The sequence below is a fragment of the Protobothrops mucrosquamatus genome, unplaced genomic scaffold, assembly GCF_001527695.2.
Source record: "Protobothrops mucrosquamatus isolate PMUCROS unplaced genomic scaffold, P.Mucros_1.0 scaffold1352, whole genome shotgun sequence".
Classification (NCBI taxonomy): domain Eukaryota; kingdom Metazoa; phylum Chordata; class Lepidosauria; order Squamata; family Viperidae; genus Protobothrops; species Protobothrops mucrosquamatus.
Window position 1 is genome coordinate 97,167 of NW_015387546.1, and position 16,423 is coordinate 113,589.

The 16,423-nt window shown below is 34.2% G+C and overlaps 1 protein-coding gene across 1 annotated transcript in view; it reads left to right on the top strand.

The window, feature by feature from the left end:
- The window catches only part of LOC107292474 (CUB and sushi domain-containing protein 3), a gene marked incomplete at its 5' end in the record, with an annotated part of 196,708 nt that overhangs the window by 96,115 nt on the left and 84,170 nt on the right, over nucleotides 1-16,423 (top strand). The window contains 4 exons of the mRNA XM_015821564.1: nucleotides 3,348-3,461; nucleotides 8,100-8,288; nucleotides 8,542-8,688; nucleotides 10,319-10,507. Of these exons, the coding sequence (XP_015677050.1) occupies nucleotides 3,348-3,461; nucleotides 8,100-8,288; nucleotides 8,542-8,688; nucleotides 10,319-10,507 (639 nt within the window). The remainder of the gene's footprint in view (nucleotides 1-3,347; nucleotides 3,462-8,099; nucleotides 8,289-8,541; nucleotides 8,689-10,318; nucleotides 10,508-16,423) is intronic.

Sequence of the window (16,423 nt, forward strand, 5' to 3'; positions counted from 1 at the left end):
ACTCACCCAAAGTTCTTTGCTCGTCCCTCCCAGGGATAGCTCAACTACCAACACCATAATGAGGCAGCATAAAAAATTGTGTGTGTGTGTGATGAAAGATAACCACATAGATATTCAAAATGTTAAGATGACAGATGATAGATAGATAGATAGACAGACAGACAGACAGACAGACAGACAGACAGACAGACAGACAGACAGACAGACAGACAGATGTAGTCCTTGACTTACAACCGCAACTGAGCCCAGAATTTCTGTTACTAAGTAAGACAGATGTTAAGTGAGTTTTGCCCCATTTTACAATCTTTTTTGCTGCAGTTGTTAAGTGAATCACTGCAGTTGTTAAATTAGAAACACAGTTGCTAAGTGAATCCAGCTTCCCCACTGACTTATTAGAAGGTAGAAAAAGGTGATCATATAACACTGGGACATTGCAACCTTCATAAATACAGGCCATTTGCCAAGCATCTGAATTTTGATCATGTGACCATGGGGGTGCTAGAAAGGTCATAAATGTGAAAATAGGGTGGATTTGATTTAAATCAAGTCAATTTAAATCACGATTTAAATCATGATTTAAATCACTAGTAAAAAGGCTTGATTTAAATCAACTCGGTTTAAATCGTATTTTTTAAAGAGCAACTGTCATCTCTGTCCCACAGCGGCTCCTGCTCTGACCCGCTGTTGACTCACCGACTGTCCCATTCACTTTAATGGGATGGCTGGTGATGCAGCAATGACACAACAAGGTGAGGGACTTGGCGGGCAGCCAGTGAGGTGGATGCCATGATGGATCTGAAATGGCAGGTGCTCTTTAAATTTAAGGACTTCTTGCTAGTAATTAGAATATTTAACATTATTATTTGCAAAGAAAAGGAAGGTTTCCTATTTAGAATAATAAGCTGTCAGGTTAGTAAAACAGCGATATCAGAACCGATTTTAGGTTAATAGGTTAACCTGGTACAGATGCATTTCTCTTCAAACAATCATACAGTTTATAGTATACATAGATTTGTAAAACAATGAGATAAAGGAATCTTCCTGAACTTTGTTTTATGATTTATCTCATGGTTACTGTGAAATTGTGTGAATGCATCAATGCAGAGCTTGGATTCATTGAATGACTTTACCAAACATATAAATATTGCAGAATATACAGCTTCATGCTATATAACTAAGTTACATTTCATGCTGAATAAACTAAATTATTAATGTATCTTAAATAGAAAACTATATTTAGATATATTTTTACTCCAAAAGCATTTTATTAAAATAAATTTGATAAAAATCAGAAAAATCTGATTTAATTAAACAAATCTGATTTAAATCACAAAAATCCATTTTTTGATTTTTTTAAAATCATCAATTATTATTCACCCTGTATGAAAAACAATCATGTCGTTTTTTTCAGTCCCATTGTAATTTCAAACGGTTGCTAAACTAATGGTTGTAATTCAAGAACAATGATAGATAGCTAGATGGATGAATAGATAGATAGATAGATAGATAGATAGATGGATGGATGGATGGATGGATGGATGGATGGGAAAGAAAGACAATCATATTTTTCTTTCCCAAATCAAGAGTGCTTAATACTTAAATGTATTTTCTATTTTTAAATTGTTCACACACCTTGAAGTAATTTCAGCTATTCAGCGCTAATTTTAGCAGTAACAAAACTCCAACAAGACATCCTATTCTGAAATTCTCCAGACATTCCAGCTATATCCAAAGAGCCCTTTTCTATTTTTACCATAGCCGTACTTTATATCTGTATGGTTCCACTGAGATACTTCAGTTGACTGCTGTTGTAAAACCTTTTGCACTCTGTGGCGCTTTTCATCTGACCAACAGGGTTTGGCTATGATCCTAGACAGCAAGATGTGCAGATGGAGAAGACAGACATATACAGCCCGAAGCAATTTGATGTCTATTACCTAGCTAAATGCTCAAGACCATTTTCCTTAAAAATCAGTTTGCTTGTTCAATCAGATGTTCACTTGCTGTAAAGGAAATGAATCTGCCGCTTATGTATGCAGCCATTTCAGATTGTGTTCTTTTTAAAGGTGTTGAAGCTAAAGTAGAATTCACAGGGAAATATTCAAATGTGTGGAAAATAGAATATTGCTAAATACTGCCAAGTACCATAGCTCTGCAAAGAATTAAAACAAGGTTGTTGTTTTTTTTTCAAATGATAGGTGAAACAGCTTCCCTAGAAGCATGAAAGTAGCTATGTACTCTGGAACATTTAAATGCTTGAGTAAATTCTTCAAAAAATGTTTCCTTGATTCTCTGTGCATGCTTTTGTATGCATAGAGAACATTTCTGTTCAAAGCAAGGAAGCAAAGGTGCTATGCAAGCACAGTTGTGCAGAGCATTTATAGATTTCCAGAGGATGTGCTGCTTAAATGCCTTAAAGAGGGATGTTTCACTCAATAACATGTTCTGCTATGTGCCTTTCTAATGCATTGCATTATCCTATCAATTAATGCATAGTAATTAACAGTAACTTCTATAGAACAGTTCATGTATTTAGTTCCTTCAGTTTCAATTATAAAATGTATTTATTAACATATATAAAGTGCATTGAAAGACTAGATAGATAGATAGATAGATAGATAGATAGATAGATAGATAGACAGACAGACAGATAGATAGATAGATAGATAGATAGATAGATGATTGATAGATAGATAGATAGATAGATAGATAGATAGATAGATACAGAGAGACAGACAGTTTGATTGATTGATTGATTGATTGATTGATTGATTGATTGATTCCAGGGAAAGTTACTGTACTTAGAAATGTTCAAAGTTCAAGTGTCAAATGAATAAGGAAATATCTAGAAAAAATAATCACCAACTAAGAAATATAATGTAATAAATTACCTTTGGAGCCTGACTTTTGGTAATCTACTTATCTACCAGACTATCATGGGGAAAAAAAACTATATATGTGATTATGAAGAGTCAACACCAACCTGATGGCTATTATAGATATATAATAGCTGAAACTAGCAATAGAAATAAGAGAACTAGATGCCCTTTTTTAATTACTGAAATAACTACAACAAAATATAAAGCTTTTCAACTCCACAAAGTCACACTCATGTAAATGTGTGAGTCACACTAATAGCATAGCTGGCATGAAATGACAAATTAGGTAGCTTATTTGCCACATCATTTCCTCTGTCTAATGGAACCTATTTGTGCTAGTGGTCATTTTCACATTATCTATAGTGAGAAAGGTGCTTCGTTAATCAATGGTATTGTCAACACTGAAGAGTCCCCATTAATTGGTCTTTAACTACAGTCTTTTCTCTTTTCCTCCTTTTTATTACACAGGGGACATAATAAGGTACCAGTGTCTACCAGGTTTTACATTAGTTGGTAATGAGATTCTGACTTGTCGACTAGGAGAGAGATTGCAGATGGATGGCACACCACCTTCTTGCCAAGGTTTTAAACTCTTTTTTTAAAAAAAAATAGAAGTCTGTTTTAGTATATATTTGCTTACTTTGATGTCTTGCATGAACTATTTAGTTAGCAACCATAAATAACCGGGTGAGGAATATCCAGAGAGCAAATGTGAACCATTCCTGAAAGCATTTATTCAAAAGTGTTTTGTGTGCATTGTCTTCTTATTTCCTTTCCTTTCTCTTACTCTATGCTATGGGTAAGAGAACACGAGTGGTATTGCAGCCAGGGTCTTCTCAATCATAATATATGGCTGTTAAAACTGGACCATCAGAAACAGTAAATGATGAAAATGATAAAACGTGTGTTTCTGGAGAGAATCAAAAAGAGCAAATCATGAAATACCAGACCCAGTAAAATCAACTTGTTCACTGGAACACTAATAATAAAGATAAAGCTTAAATATTAGATAAATACTGTAGAAGAAGAAACTTTTAAGAATCTGTTTGAAAAATTTGAAGGCAATCAAGAAAGAATCTGACAAAAGATGAAATGGCTGGCTATAATTACTGATGTCAAAGCACAAACTTACAAGACTTCAAAGTAGCTGACAGACAGTCCTGGTGAATAGTGTCCATTAAATCATGAGGAGTCAGAAGTGACTAAACAATTGAGTGATCAGGTGGCTAAGATGTTAGACTAGGATTAGAAAGATCCATGATTGAACTTCATATGCAGATATGAAAGCTCACTGAATGACTTAGGGACAGTCCTTATTTTTCAGCCAAACTCTTTTCTCATAGTTGTGATGGATTCAAATTGGAGGAGGGAGTAACCAACTTGACTTCCAGAAATAAAGTCTGGCTATAAGTCTAACAAATAGTAAATAATGAATATCCACAAATGGAGGAACTATGTTTAAGGAAAAATAGCACAGCTATGCAAACTAACAGCAAATTAAATTCAGATCAGGATGTTCTAGGTTGACACCAGTTGTCCTTTAGTTTTTATGGTACAAATAATATAATCTTCTTTTCTTTCCAGAGCATGAAATTCTATTCATTTGATAATACATACTTTTGATAACTTGTTTATTTCAAATGCCACTTGACCCATTTCAATCAAAGCAATACCCAGACATTTGTGGGAGGGGAAGATACTATTTAGCAAAAACTTTCCAAAACTTCTTGAGACAATTTGTATTTTTCCTTTGAAAAGGATAAGCAGTGCATCACTTCAATTAATGAATGAACGAACGAACGAACGAATGAACAAATGAATGATCCACCAAGGGATTGCAATTGCTCATGTTCTATCATCCCATCCCATCCCTGAGTGGAAAAGCAAGGAACTTGCATGTTTCCATTAAAAATACTGGTTATTTTTCAGTAAAGCAATTTAAGGAAACTCAAGTCATGTAATACTTAGGGTCAGACGTAAGGTATCTATGAACAGATCAGAAGTTTCCTAACCATTCATTTTCTGATATCTTTTTATTAAATGTATTTTATTAAATTCAAAAGATACAGAGAAAATTTCAATTTTTTATTAAATGATAAGTTAGAATACACACTTAGTCTATTGTCACTTAATGCATAAGGTTCTCGAACTCATAGGTATTCATCATTCTTAATACCTTTAATTGAAACTGCTGAAATCTGGAAATTACTATTCCTTTTATTAGAAATATTGCTAAGACTCCACACATAGCAACTCAATTAAAGATAAGTCATAATCAGTGTCTAAATCTCTAATAAAAGAATAGATGCTATTTTGTTCTCATTTTAGTCTTTCATAAAATATATGTAGAGAGGTAAAAAAAAATACTGAAGAAGGTAGTATTGTGTCTGGCTCGTCTAAAGCAATCAAATCACTCTGAAGATACAACATAATTTTATTTGGATGCAAACCTTAAATGGTGTATCCTGGATTGCCAGCAAAGTTGATTAGCCCTCATCAAAAGCAGAACCAGAGCTTATATACCTTTGGCCTACTACACTGCAAACACAAGACAAAGAAAAAAGTCAGACACCTTGGAAATTACAGTTCATGGTGGTGTGTTTTAAATATACCCGTCCATTTATGCCCTCATACTAGACTAGACCTAGTATATTTTACATATATTGGTGAATATAAATAATTTGCTTTATGGATTCTTCTACCTGTTGCCATTAAAGATCAATTCAGCTTGTTGTGAATTTTGCCTTACAACAATAATTGAAGCAGTTCCTGTCTATGGGGGGAACATCTCATAGGTTTCATAGTCCAGTTTATAGCCATTGTGGAGTACCTTTTACCATTGATCACAACTATATGTATCAGCATCAGAAACATATATGATAATGGGCTTCAATTATGCATGAGTTGACCACCAATTTGACTTTTTTTAAATCTTTATTCCACCCTCAGCCCAGAAACTGCTGATCCCATCATCTTTCTCTATTGCAGAACAGAAGCATTATAGAACACAAAAAATAATTTCTTCAAGAGAGAGAGAGAGAGTCAAGTATTATTTAAATTCATCTACATATTTCACCAAACACATGGTGCTAATAGATTTTCAATCTAGAGTTGACATAGGGTTTTTTTTTCTTCAGTTACCATATTGATGATAGTAGAAAAACAGGTAATACTCTACCTGTATTAGGACTAATATTCAATTAAACACTGAAGGGAATTATGTTCAAATTGTCAAATGTTTAAGTTAAAAAAACTGTTTAGTTGTGAATAGCTTTACTATTAAATGGCTAGGCATCTTATGAAAAATATGCACATTCTCTTAACTTCTTTTTTTTTAAAAAAAAATACCCATTATCTAGGAATTGTTTATTAATCCATTTATTTAGCAAGGTTCTATTATTATATTCCCAAAGGATAAAAATAAGATATGCCACTGAAATATTTGAATAGCACATCATTTTACAAAGAGCAACACATAACTTCTGGGGCAGAGAATCCTTTTCTTTTTCTCTTCAAATTATGCAGGCATGTCTAGAAATGAGAAAAGAAAACAATACCAGAGAAAAGAAATAAAATCCTGTTTGGCAGACTTGGAAATAGCTCCATTTATTTTCACACACAAAGCATGCTAAGCATATGCTAAGTAGAGAGACAAAAAGAGCAGGCAAGCCGCTCAGTTGATCAATGATCAACTTGCTCAGCTGGAAGGAAATTCTATTAAATTTATGGAAGTTTAGTTAAGCCTTATGGTGCCTGGCTTCTGAAATGAGTTTTCTTCTGAGATCCATATGGCTCTCACCTTGACAATGTTCTGGAGGATATTAAGGCCCTGATTGTCCCAGGATATGCTATCAAGTTGACCATTTTCTATGTAGATTATTCATTTTTTAAATCTGTTTCTTATACAGGTGGTCCTTGGCTTATGACCAAAATTGAGCCCAAAATTTCTGTTACTAAGTGATAGTTGTTAAGTGAGTTTTGCCCCATTTTACAACTTTCTTTGCCACAGTTAAGTTAGTAACCTGGTTGTTAAGTGAATATGGCTTCTCCAAGGTCTAGTGATACTGCAATTGTCATAAATATGAGTCAGTTGCCAAGTATCTGCATCTTGATCACATGACCATGGAGATGCTGCAGTGGTGTGAAAAATGATCATAAGTCACTTCTTCCAGTGCAATTGTAATTTCAAACGGTATCTAAATGAACTTTTGTAAGTCAAGAATTACCTGTACTGTGAACAGAGTCATTCTGGAGCTAGGAGCACCTAAAATCAGTTAATTAAAGCTTGAAATTTACATATATGGGTAGAGAGATTCTAGGAACTGATAAACTACACACCTGCTTTAATGATTCAACAAAAGTTAATTCTTGCACTCTTCTGAATGTCCTTTGCACAGCCCCAATAGTATGATAAGCACTGAGCATCTTAGTGTCTCCACATAGCCACCTTCTATGAGGTGGAGAAGGACAAGAAATCATCTACAGTATATACCAAATCCTTTATGTAGTTAACTAATCTATCCATATTGGGGGGGAAACCCTTTCTTTTTCAAGTCTTTTAAGAGATTGAAAGATGACTAGCACTGACAATATTATCTACTTTAAGTAATGAAACGTCTGCAAGAAAACAACCAAGCTCAGAGAGCACCAAGAACTTTTCACTGAAAGAATTTACTTTAACCATGTCAGTTCAGTATCAAGTTCAGACTCAAAAAGTGACCAGGGCCAGGATCCATTTTATCAGGGGAGGCAAATGCAAGAACTAAGGAGTAAAATGTTTTCTTAAGACACCAACTTTTCTCCTTGATTTCCCCAAAGTGTAGATTTACAGACCCACAAAGGATGTTGATAGTCAATGGATGTTGCATCCCTGTTCTGTATGAAGTGACAAATATTTGGAAGAGTTTAGCTTCTCTTTATTTGATACATAATCAGATATACTAGGATAAATATGCATCATTTCAGAAAAGAATATCTAAAATACAAAAAGGGGAACATATCAAACACAAGAATCTGAATACGCGTGTTCTGTACAATTTCCAGATATTTATCCATGTTTTGATGTATCTGGGATGAAGAGTTTGATGTCCTAGCTGAAAATACCCCAAATATACTATATCTTTCCAGTTACTCAGTTGTTTATAACTTTTCTCTTTTCTCTCTTTTCTTTCTTTTCTTTATTTCTCTGTCTCTCTCTCTGTCTGTCTCTCTCTCTTGCAGTATTATGTCCTGCAAATGAATTGCGCCTTGATTCAACTGGAGTAATCCTGAGCCCAGGCTACCCAGATAGCTATCCAAACCTTCAAATGTGTGCTTGGACCATTACAGTGGAAAAGGGTTACAATATCAGCCTTTACTTTGAATTCTTCCAAACCGAAAAAGAATTTGATATACTTGAGGTGTTTGATGGTAACTAAAGGATATTCAACTTTGAATGTGTCATTGTTGTTTTAGCAAGTAATATTACATTATGCATCAGAATGTTATCAGAAATAACACAGTGTGATTGTTGCATACAATTAATGAACATTTTCACTTATGCTATGAACAGATGGTTGTAATATATTGCATTATTCAAATGATTATTTATCCAAGAAAAACATTTAACATTTCTCTAATTTTGGTCTTTCGTTTTTCCTCATATGTGTTCCCTGGGATCAAGGACCAAATAGTCACAGCCCGTTGCTAATCTCCTTAAGTGGAGATTATACCTCCTCTCTCAATATAACAAGCATGGGCCATGAAGTATTTCTCCGATGGTCAGCAGACCATGGTACCAACAAAAAGGGTTTTAGGATAAGATACATAGGTAAGTCACCCTTTCCCCTTTTTTTCACTCTACTTCAAAAGAGTCAATAAGATGAACAACCAGCAGGTTGGGAGGGAGGAGAAATGGAAGCTGGATTAAGTCTATTTAGAGAAGGGGGAAATAAGATCTTGGAAGATGTGATTTTAAAATCCAACTAAATGCAAGTTCAGCTCAATTGTCAATATAATATCTAATTAGTAAATATGATTCTTTCTTTCTTTCTTTCTTTCTTTCTTTCTTTCTTTCTTTCTTTCTTTCTTTCTTTCTTTCTTTCTTTCTTTCTTTCTTTCTTTCTTTCTTTCTTTCTTTCTTTCTTTCTTTCTTTCTTTCTTTCTTTAGTTCAAAGTAGCCAACTATCAAATGACCTCAGAATAATTTGTCTGCCTTCAAGGACAACATTATCTTAATCATAGCAGCTTTCTTTTAATATACTTTCTTTTAAACATTTAAACTTTTACTCATTCATGTTTAGGAATGTGGGCAACCATGAAGCATGTAGTTCTGTTTAGATTTCTTTAGATTTTGGTTTCACCCCAATAAGAACCCACACCTTTATCTTGAATTTCACTTTAGACAAGATTTAGGTAGCAATTTTGAAGTGGAACAATTTCAATTATTCCTACAAAGTATGATCTGGGCAGTACTTTATTAAATTTCTTGGAAGACAGACAGACACAGAGACAAAGACACAGAGACAGAGACACAGAGACACAGAGGGCGGGAGGGAGGGAGAGAGAGAGAGAGAGAGAGAGATTCAAGCATGCTGCTTTTAAGCAGTGAACACAGACAAAGATAATTTACCACTAGAATGCTGGTTTCTGTATACCAGAGTTCATTTCTGAATTATCCTAAAAACCTTTAAATTATAAGCTGGTTTTCCTTCATTTTTTATCATCAGTAGCCTCCTTACAAGATGATATGGACGTGAAAGACAGTCTGCTATGCAAAACTCCACTGGGGGGGGGAGACAGAGAGAGAGAAAGAGAGATGTACATTTATAGAAAATTAACAAGTCATTTCTATATTCCACATAATATGTTTTGTGGCTCTCTGTCCTCCCCTTTCTGACAAAAGCATTCACATTCCTTTTATTCAGCCAGCATATATGTCATCTTTCTTGCTCTTTCTGCCTAATATTAAATTACCTTGAATTCACATTAAAACAAGTATCAGTTACAAATTTGTAGAAACTTCAAATGGAAAAATTAAACAGATGCTAGTTAACACAGTATAAGTAAAATTGCATTTCTAAGTGATCCTTTTACACATGGGTATAACAATACTGGAAGTTGCAATATCCTGTTGGTGGATTGGAAATTTAGTTTAACTATGTAGATCTCTCTATCTGCACATCTGTCTTTTCATACATTCCCACATGATTCCCATTTTCCTAGAAGAGAAATGATGGCAGGGAAAACATCCACTATAATATGAACCCAAGACAAATGGAATTATTTTTCTCTGTTAGGGTAAACAGGCAGTTTTATTTTCTCACTGTTTGTAGCATCATTGCTAAAAAGCAATCACACATATAATTCCTGCAGACACCTGCCTGCTATTAAACAGTACAATAATTAACATCATAGGAGGGAGAAATTCATGCATTGTTTCTTTTGTTCCGTTTTTCAAGCTCTTTACTGCAGTACTCCAGAGTCGCCTCCTCACGGTTTCATTGTAAGCCAGACAGGAGGGCAGCTGAACAGTGTGGTTCGCTGGGCTTGTGACCGAGGATTCCGTCTCGTTGGAAAAAGCACCGCTGTGTGTAGAAAATCTTCCCTTGGATACTATGCATGGGATGTACCTGTACCAGCCTGTCAAGGTTAAGATTTTCATTACAAATTTATATTCTCATAGTTTGGCACTGGTAATGTTAGCCCTTTGAAATAACCAGGTCAGGAAACAGACATTACAAAAAATACTAGAACTCTACTTTATGGATAGTAGCTATAAAAACAGAATTTTGAAAGCTTGGTAGATTTTCTTGTTCCTTTCCTCTTATGCTCAACAGAGTCAAAGTGGGCCAATCTTGAGTTTCTTCTTTATTCCTTTCTTTATTGGGGGAAGGGTTAATTACTGCCCCTTATTTTTTCCAAGGCTATCTCTGTACACTTCTACAAATGCCAACCACCCCATATATCCTGGTTTATGTGCAGCTCTGCTTACTTTCCTTAATATAACACACAGCAGCTAGTTTAAAAATACACATCTCTCCAGTTCATGAAATGTAATTGGTTTGCCAGTTGCTTTCCAGTCACAATTAATAGTGTGTGTTGTTTCTAAATTGGGCCATTTATAGATGGGCATGTAAGGAGGTCAAGTGGCAAAAGACTTGACATTTATCCACTTGCATGCAAATTGTGATGCAAGTATGGAAAGGGTATTGTGACACCATGATACCCATTCCTTCATTTTGGCACCATTGCGGCTAATTGAAGATGACTGAGGTCCAAAATAAATGGAGTCTTAAGGTCTTTACCATAGGTCTTTATCAAGAGTCACTTACTCAGGCAATAAGTTACCACATAGAAATGATGGTATGAGGCAAAGTGAGTAGTTCTTAGTTTTCTGAAATCATACCAGTGATCACTGAAGAGAACGGTCTTTACTTGCTTGTCATCAGTAGAAACTTCATATGCACAAAAAGATTTTTGTTTGTTAACTGATATCAGAACTTATGAGATTTAATGTTCACACTGGAATTTAATGAATACATATCTTTGGACATTAAGAGTATTGGTGATTGGAGAAAGTGTCTTATCATGGGATCTTCTTTATGGAATGCTGTCCTATGAGATATGTTAACAATAGGATTTCAAACTTACTTTTGTTAAAGTCCTGGCCAGAACCTTTAACTTTTAACCTACATGGCTTAGGAATGGATTACCTGGAGGAATCATCTTTTTTCCAAGAATCTATACTCCTCTAACTTGGTCTAGCAGAATGGACATGCTGCAGATTCCATCAGCCAAAGAGTGTTGACTGGCAGAGAATAGAAGATGATATTTTTCTGTGGTGGCCCCTGCTGTGGAATATCCTCCCATCGGACATTAGAATGGCCCCAACCCTATAAGCCTTTTTTAAGGTCCTAAATATCTGGCTCTGTTCCCAACCCTGGAGTCCTGAATGTGTCAGGGGCTGCATTTCCTGGTGTTATTGTTAACTGGCCAGGTATCTCAGCTGCTATATATTTTTATTTTGGATTTTTTTTATTGTTTTAAAATATTTTTAAAATTTTAATTTTAATATATTTTCTGAATTATAAGCCATCCAGAGTCATTGTTTGAGAAGGGCAGCTATAGAAATTGAATAAATAAAATAAAATAATAAAGTAAAACTCATTGGACTCCAAATAAATTGACCAGTAAATTGATTGTTGACCAATTCTATCTCCTCTTCCATTTTCATTGCAGCCATAGTCAGTGTAATACTATTTTATATTTAGCAGCAAAACAAGGAACATTATTTTCAGTTACTTTAACTCAAAATTCAGAAGAGATTATGAATTTCAGATTATTGAAACAAATACAAATGCATTTTTCTTTACCTCTTACACTTTTCTGTACCAAAACATCATTAATTCTAAAAGTGCTGCCATAATGATGTTTCTACATGTATATTACTTTACCTGTTTAATTCCTTTTTGATATATATATATACTGCTCACAAAAATAAAGGGAACGCAAATCCCTTCAGTTCCATGGTAAAATGTTCCCTTTATTTTTGTGAGCAGTATATATATTTGATATATATATTTATGGCATTAAGCAGGAAGGAGTATTTCAAAATGGTGCTAAATAACATTTTTACAAGGTTAATGAAGGTACTTCGGGGGGAAAAAACATGTAGCATTTGGAGATTTAGAGCTCTATCATGGATTGCTTGTAACCCTTGGATATCACATTGTTTTTTGTTTTAATTATTATCTTAATTCTATTTTATGAGTTTCGTTATTATGATTATTTTGTGAGTTTTATTATTTGGATATTAGCCATTCTATATATTGGAGATAAGCAGAATATAAACATTGGCTAATTAATTAATATTGAAATCGTTTTATCAACTTAGCTTATATACAAAGTACAAGAACTTTTTAAATTGTTTTATTTTTGTTCACATTTGGTGCATGACTTTCATTTGTATCAACTTGAAAAATGATTTTTATATTCCTTTTTTCATTATTATTACTATGTTCGCTATAATGTGAAAACACAGCTACCAGTTCTTTAGCTGATGTTGGCCTTCATAAGTTTCAAGCTATAACTCAAGAACCTAGGATGTTGTAGGATCAGCGTAGTATATGTGTGAATCCAATCAGAGTGGCCTTTTGTAATTGACACATGGAAATTTTGTCAATGTGCAGATTTTTTTATGTGCTCTCCAAGAATTTTTGGTATGGCACCCAATATGGTAATAACCACTGAGACCACTACCATGGCTGGTTTATGTGATAATGTTTCAACTTTGATTTTCAAATCTTGATACTTTCTGATCTTTTCCAATTCTTTGTCTTCTATTCTACTATTCACTAGTTACAAATTATGCCACAAATTATCCACAGTGTCTTCTTTTATTATTATAGTTAATTGCATAGTGGGCTAGATGTTTAGAATGGATTTGGCATTGTTATTCACCTGGATAGGCAGATGTTGTTTGATGGTTTTAAAGGTTTCATTGCAGGATGTAAGCTATTCTAGATAAAGCTGCCTTTTGTAATTGACTGGTGGTGATTTTGTCAATGCCAACTGTGTTCAAGTAATTATTTGCCAATTATTTTATTATCATTAACTGCCGTATTATTTTATCACTAATGTTTTGTTTTCTATTGCTTAATTAAGTATATAATGTTTTCTAAGAGACAGGAATATTATTGTCATTCATATTGTTAATGGCAAACTAATCTTCTTAAAAAATCCTAAATGAATTGGTGAAATGACTTCCATATAATGCTATACAAAACAACTAATATTTGCTGATGTCTGTCTCATGCAGCATTATCTGGAAATCATTTCATTAGTATCCAGCATTCATGAAAATTATATCTCATATTACCACTCATATTATGCCACTTATAATACCACTCATATTATTTTAAATATGAATTTTCTTTAAATGCATTTTCCCACTTAAAGCATGAATATGTATTAATACACATTTACAGTTAACATTTGCAATTTAGACATACAATATACAAGTGAATATGCCCATAGAAAAATGCCAGCAGCATGTTTTCTCAGTTTAAATGCAAGTCTTTTACTGCTGGATGCATGATTTCCCGGATTTGAAATTTCCTGAGATTCGTTTCTTAAAAGACTAAAGAGTTCCAAACAAAGACTCCATTTAAATTTACTGAAATAAAGTTTACTTAAAACCTTTATGTTGATTATTTAAGTTTTATTGATTTATAAAAACAGCAAAATGCTCTACAAATACATGTGTATTTGAGTACTTAGGGCAATGTGATTTTGTTAGCTGAGCTGTCTCTAAACTATATCTGTTTAGCTGGTTATGTGACCAGTCAAATGAGGTCCCAAAATTCATGCATAATGTAGTGATATGCAAAATGTTTTGGGGTCAGACTGTCCTGTCCTTGTAAAGTTCTGTTCTTGATGACTGTTACAGCTTTGCAGGACTTGTTGAATATTTTCCCATTCTATTCTTAGAATCCCAAGCAGATGATGATGATGATGATGATGATTGATGATGATGATTGATGATAAACCTTTCTCTGTGCCTGCATACATGAATCAATCCACAAATTAAACTGAATATTTTTTTTACTATTTTTATCCTCCTGAATCTAAAGGAAAGTAGCATATACAGTATTTATTTCAGAAAAAAATGTTTTGAAACAAGTGGAAGAGCACTTGCATTTTTAAAACAGTTGTATCTTTTTTAGATTCCCAGGTAATCTGGAAAGCAGATGTGTCTCTTTGAGTAGTTGATGTATGAAAATAGCCATGTCTGTTATGCCATTCATTGATACAGCAGCATCCTGTGGCAAACTCATCTGGAAGCCATAAAAAAAGGTTATGGCTTCAAGGAGGTGCTGTACTCATACTTTGCCATATCTCTTTCAAACAATGCTCAAAGTATATCTTTAGTACAAAGTTTAATCCCTGAGGATTCCGTTAAAGGGAAATAACTCTTGATTTGGCCAATATAGAAGTTGTTTGAAACCTGAATAAGAATAATGGTGATATGGAGTCCTTGGCGCTCTCTGAGCTTGGTTGTTTTCTTGCATATGTTTCATTACCTAACTAGGTAACATCATCAGCGCTAGAAGGGAATGGGGTTTGCTCTCTGTTTATATACTAGTGCTTGCCCTGTCAGTATTGGTGGAGTGTGCTTGGTGGTTGGTGGTTCCTTGATTAGGCTGTTTATCTGAGTTGGTAGTTCTTTGAGCTTTTGTTTACTTCTTGTCTCCTTGGGTAGTATTAATCTTGCTGTTAATCTCTGCTTATTTGGGTGTTGATTGCTGCGGAGTGTTTTGGTCTTTTTGTTTCCTTTTTGGCCTTTTACACACCTTTGAAAGGTATGTATAGTGATGGTGATGGCACAAGTGCTGATCATAATCTTAGATTAGCAGTCAAAGATAGGGTACTGCATAAATCAATATTGTCTTTGCTTTCCATTTGTCTTGCCACTGCAAGATTAATATGATTAATAATTTCCAAAAGTGATTAATGATTAATAATGATTAATAATTTCCAAAAGTAAGAGTGTTTAGTCTTGCCATTATCACAAGTAATCAAATGACCTTTATGTTACCTTATCCACCTGAAAATCACTATTTGATGAATAGCTAAGTGAATTCAGTAAGGTCAACATTTTAAGCAATGTGGATGGAACTTCAGACTGATGGTCCTGATCCTCTGAGCAGTACCCACTGTTGGAAAAAAGAAGAAGAGGTTGAGGAATACTATGTATAACATTCATAGTTTGTTTTGGCTTCTGGTGCCACTGCCTACTGATGCAAAAATTTGCATTTTAGAATGATTCTGAAGGAAGGAAGGGTGGTATTGCCTCTTCTAAGACTTTGGCATCTTAGGCCAATGCCAGTTTGTTCTTATCCTAAACCTGACCTTGATGCAATGTTATTTAAACATGTACACTGCACACCACACTGACTGAGCATTAGTTGGAGTTGTATAAGAGGCTAATAAAATATAGTGTCTCTTTCAGCAGCTATTTTTGCAAACACCAGATTGTTGGATGCAGATGGATATTTATACGAACTCTTCCAAGGAGGATTCTCTGTGGGTTCTAGAATACTTTTAATGACTTCAAAATCAATAGTTCCCCTTTGTTTTAGTTTTATTGAATTAGTTTGTTTTATTGGACTTGGTTGTGAAATATACACATACAAAGACACAAGGATTTTATTTTTACCCTCAGAAAATCTCTAGTGAGTCACACACAATATATATATATATATCCAAATTTCTTTTTTCTGACAGAGAGTAAAGAATTAAATTGGGAGACTAAGATGGACCATTTCTGGCTTTTTTGCCTTCATCAGTTAGCCATACCCTTTTATTTATATATATATATATATATATGTTTTCTGAGGTTTTCGCGGGTGTTTGTATGTAGGTCTTTAGTTATTCGGGTTTTCTCCCGCGTAGAATTAAAAGTACCTTGGCGACGTTTCGACGAAGTCACATTCGTCATCTTCAGGCTGGTGTCTTCAGCTTCGTGCTTCTAAGAGTGGTGTGTGATCGCAGCTGTTTCTTCC